The sequence below is a fragment of the Trypanosoma theileri genome, assembly GCF_002087225.1.
Source record: "Trypanosoma theileri isolate Edinburgh chromosome Unknown TM35_Tth_136_V1, whole genome shotgun sequence".
NCBI classification, from domain to species: Eukaryota; Euglenozoa; class Kinetoplastea; order Trypanosomatida; family Trypanosomatidae; genus Trypanosoma; species Trypanosoma theileri.
Genome location: NW_021639978.1, coordinates 12189 through 15241, shown reverse-complemented (window position 1 = coordinate 15241; position 3053 = coordinate 12189). Strand labels below are relative to the sequence as shown.

General features: G+C 39.1%; 2 protein-coding genes across 2 annotated transcripts; both read left to right on the top strand.

Annotated features, from left to right (window-relative positions):
• Nucleotides 1-641: 641 nt before the first annotated feature.
• Nucleotides 642-1271, top strand: TM35_001361020 (putative surface protease GP63; the record flags this gene model as incomplete). Its single annotated transcript, XM_029031871.1, has 1 exon — nucleotides 642-1271. The coding sequence occupies one exon, from the start codon at nucleotides 642-644 to the stop codon at nucleotides 1269-1271; it is 630 nt and encodes a 209-aa protein (XP_028876837.1).
• Nucleotides 1272-2046: 775 nt separating this feature from the next.
• On the top strand, nucleotides 2047-3051 carry TM35_001361010 (surface protease GP63; the record flags this gene model as incomplete). Its single annotated transcript, XM_029031870.1, has 1 exon — nucleotides 2047-3051. A coding segment is annotated over one exon (1005 nt), but the record flags the coding sequence as incomplete, so codon positions are not given.
• Between the last annotated feature and the right edge of the window lie 2 nt (nucleotides 3052-3053).

The window sequence follows — 3053 nt, the reverse complement described above, 5'->3', positions numbered from 1 at the left end:
GGAAAGTGAAAGATGCCCTTTACCCTAGAGTGAAAGCTCAACAGCCAACATCCCGTTGAAAGGGAGAAACTAATAGCGGTATCAAATATACATTATTATCATACTAATCTTTTTTTTTCCTTTTTTTGGCGTTTTGGATTACAATTTTAAGTTACCATTCATCTTGTTTTTTTTTTGCTGAATCAGCATACAAAGGGGTATTTGAGAATGACAAACATAATAAAATATACATTCTTTTTCTTTTTTTTGCGAACCGTCGGATATTTATATTCATATAGGCTCTTAAATTTCATATATGGGCTCTTATTGTAATTATTGCGTTGTTCCTTCTACTTGAGATGGACCAAGACCCCACGTGAATTTGGTGAAGCTGTTAATTCTTGCACAATACGGGTGTCTGTTTGCTTTGCATGATGCCATTAAGCCTCTACCGTTCTCTATTATAAACTCTTTCTTCCTCTCTCTCTCTCTCTCTTATTGTTTCATTTGTAGACTCAATCTGACTAATCACAACAATGCTATTTTACAAAAAAAACAACATGATGCGCCTGGTTCTCCACACTGCAGTACTGCTATTCATTTAGAGCAGTATCGTATCCCGTGCGGCAGAACCCAACACCAACACCAACGCTGTATCTTAAATGATACCACGCGTAAGAGTGGATCCCCCTGCAAAGGTGGTGGTGAGAGAATTGCCGAGAGCAGGAGATCGTGCATCTCATCAGACACACATTGTGTCATCGTCTGATAAATGGGAGCCACTCCGCATCAACGTGTCATCACTGGACCTGGACGAGAAGAAGTACTGCAGGGGGCATCTCGATGAACGTAAGAGTTATAGGATGGGTTCTACGCTTTCTTGCCCTGAGGATGACGTTTTGAGTGGGGATAAGAAGAATACACTTCTCAATAAGATTCTTCCTGCAGCAATCAATTTACACAGCGATATTCTTCTCGTTAAGCAGTTGGAAACTCCCTTCAAGGTGCCGAGATTCAACACAACTCTTTGCTCTCACTTCACAGTTCCACCTACTCACACCAGTGAGGGTGTTAAAGACACATATATAATGCTGTACATTGCCACTGGACCCTCAAATACGCCTTTTATTGATAACTACAACACAAGTGGAAATGAATGTCTCGGTTGTGGTGAGAGGAAAAACATTCCTACTGAAAAGAGTATTAATAGGAGGCGTATACAACTCCATGTGCATGGGATTACTGCTATTCTACAGGGGGAAAAAAACAACAAAAACAACTACAGGGAGTGAATAACTGAGGAGTAATACTGAATTGAGATCTATACTGAATAAACAGAGTTAAAAAGCAGTGTGTTGTACATGTTGCTTTCTCTTGGAAATGCGAGTAGTGCTCTTATAGATAGTGTTCTGTGTATGTGTTGTGGGTATGGTAATTAGTACAGGAGTGTTTTTGTAGCTGATGGGATATTTCATATGATCCCCTCCTCTATTATTTTATGGCTCTTCTGATGTGTATTTTTTTTTTTTTTGATTATGCTCTTCTACTCCTGACATGGATGAGCAAAAGAAAAAAATAAATTATTATCAAGTGGAGTTAGTGGGTTAGTCCAGCATGAGTTTCACAGTCTTTTTCTAATACAAAGGACACATCTAACACATGTTATCATTCACTCATTCCATGGGTTCTTTCTATCTTTTCCATTTGTTTAAAGGCAGTACAGCACTCATTATTATGACTGTTTGTTATTCCCTGCATTTTTTACAAACACCATAAAACACCAAATCTGCTCACAATGCATTGTTGTTGATTCGGTTGGTACGTATGTGTACCACAAGAGGGTATATTGAAATCTTTTCTCATTCTACTTTTTGGCATAACTACTATTGTTCTCTTTCTAAGAGTATTACTGTTGATGTATACATGTATTTAATTCTCTGCTAGATCCAATATAATATCTATTCATGCATATCTTTCATTTTCTCTCCCTTTTTTATCTTTTTTTTTCTTTACTGTGTGTACCTTAGCAAAGCAACACACAAACTAAAACATTCACACAAATACAAAATGGAGAAACACTCCATGCGTCACCTGCTGTGGGCTGCACTGTTCCTGTTGTACTGCAGCTGCGGGTGTTTGGCTGCTGTTGTGCAGCAGTTACCACAGAAAGGACAGAATGCTCTACAGGCGTACACCGTCTCTGCTCCTACTGAGGAATGGCAGCCCATCCGCATTGCTGTGTATACAAAACTTCTTGAGGATATCATAAAGTACTGTAAAAATGGATCCGATGAAGAAGACGAAGAAGAAGAACTTGGAGTGTTTGACGATATCTGCGATGGAGGTGATCATGAAAAAATGACACCGCAAAAAAAGGGTATTCTTTTTAAGGATATCTTGCCCAAAGCCATCAAATTGCACACAGATCGCCTTAAAGTGAAACGGGTGGGAAAAAGTCTAAATATCAGAAGCAAAGAACTTTATTCTATTTCAGAAAAGTGCAGTGCCATTAAGGAAAATCCCTTGGATCATAAAGCGCATGAAACTCTTGATGTTGATTTTATAATTTATGTGGCTCTCTCAACCAAACCCCAAAATGTTGAGATTTGCAGTAAAGATGAAGAAAACCGACCAACGTCTGCCGTCATCAGCTTTATCCCAGATGAGATAAAAGCAACACGGAAGTATATTCGCTTAACTGCACATGAGATTGCGCATGGACTTGGATTTGACTATGAAGTTATGGAAACACAGGGAATGATAGAACCCCGCAAAAATGGTCTCTTATCTCCAGGAGGTAAATACGGTGGAGAAGAATTCTATATGAATTCCTCTGAAACTCTTGAAATACTCAAGAGGCTTTACGAATGTAAAGATGGTGAAAAGAATAAACTAGAGGGTTTGTATTTGGAAAACGAACAAAATAATGGTTTACCCCCGCACTGGGAGAGGCGTATTGCGAAGGATGAGTTGATGAGTACGTACAGTGATGCCTTTGGCACTACTGGCATGTACTACAGTGCACTGACACTTGCAGCATTTCATTCCATGCCCTTCTACAGCGCAAATTTCGA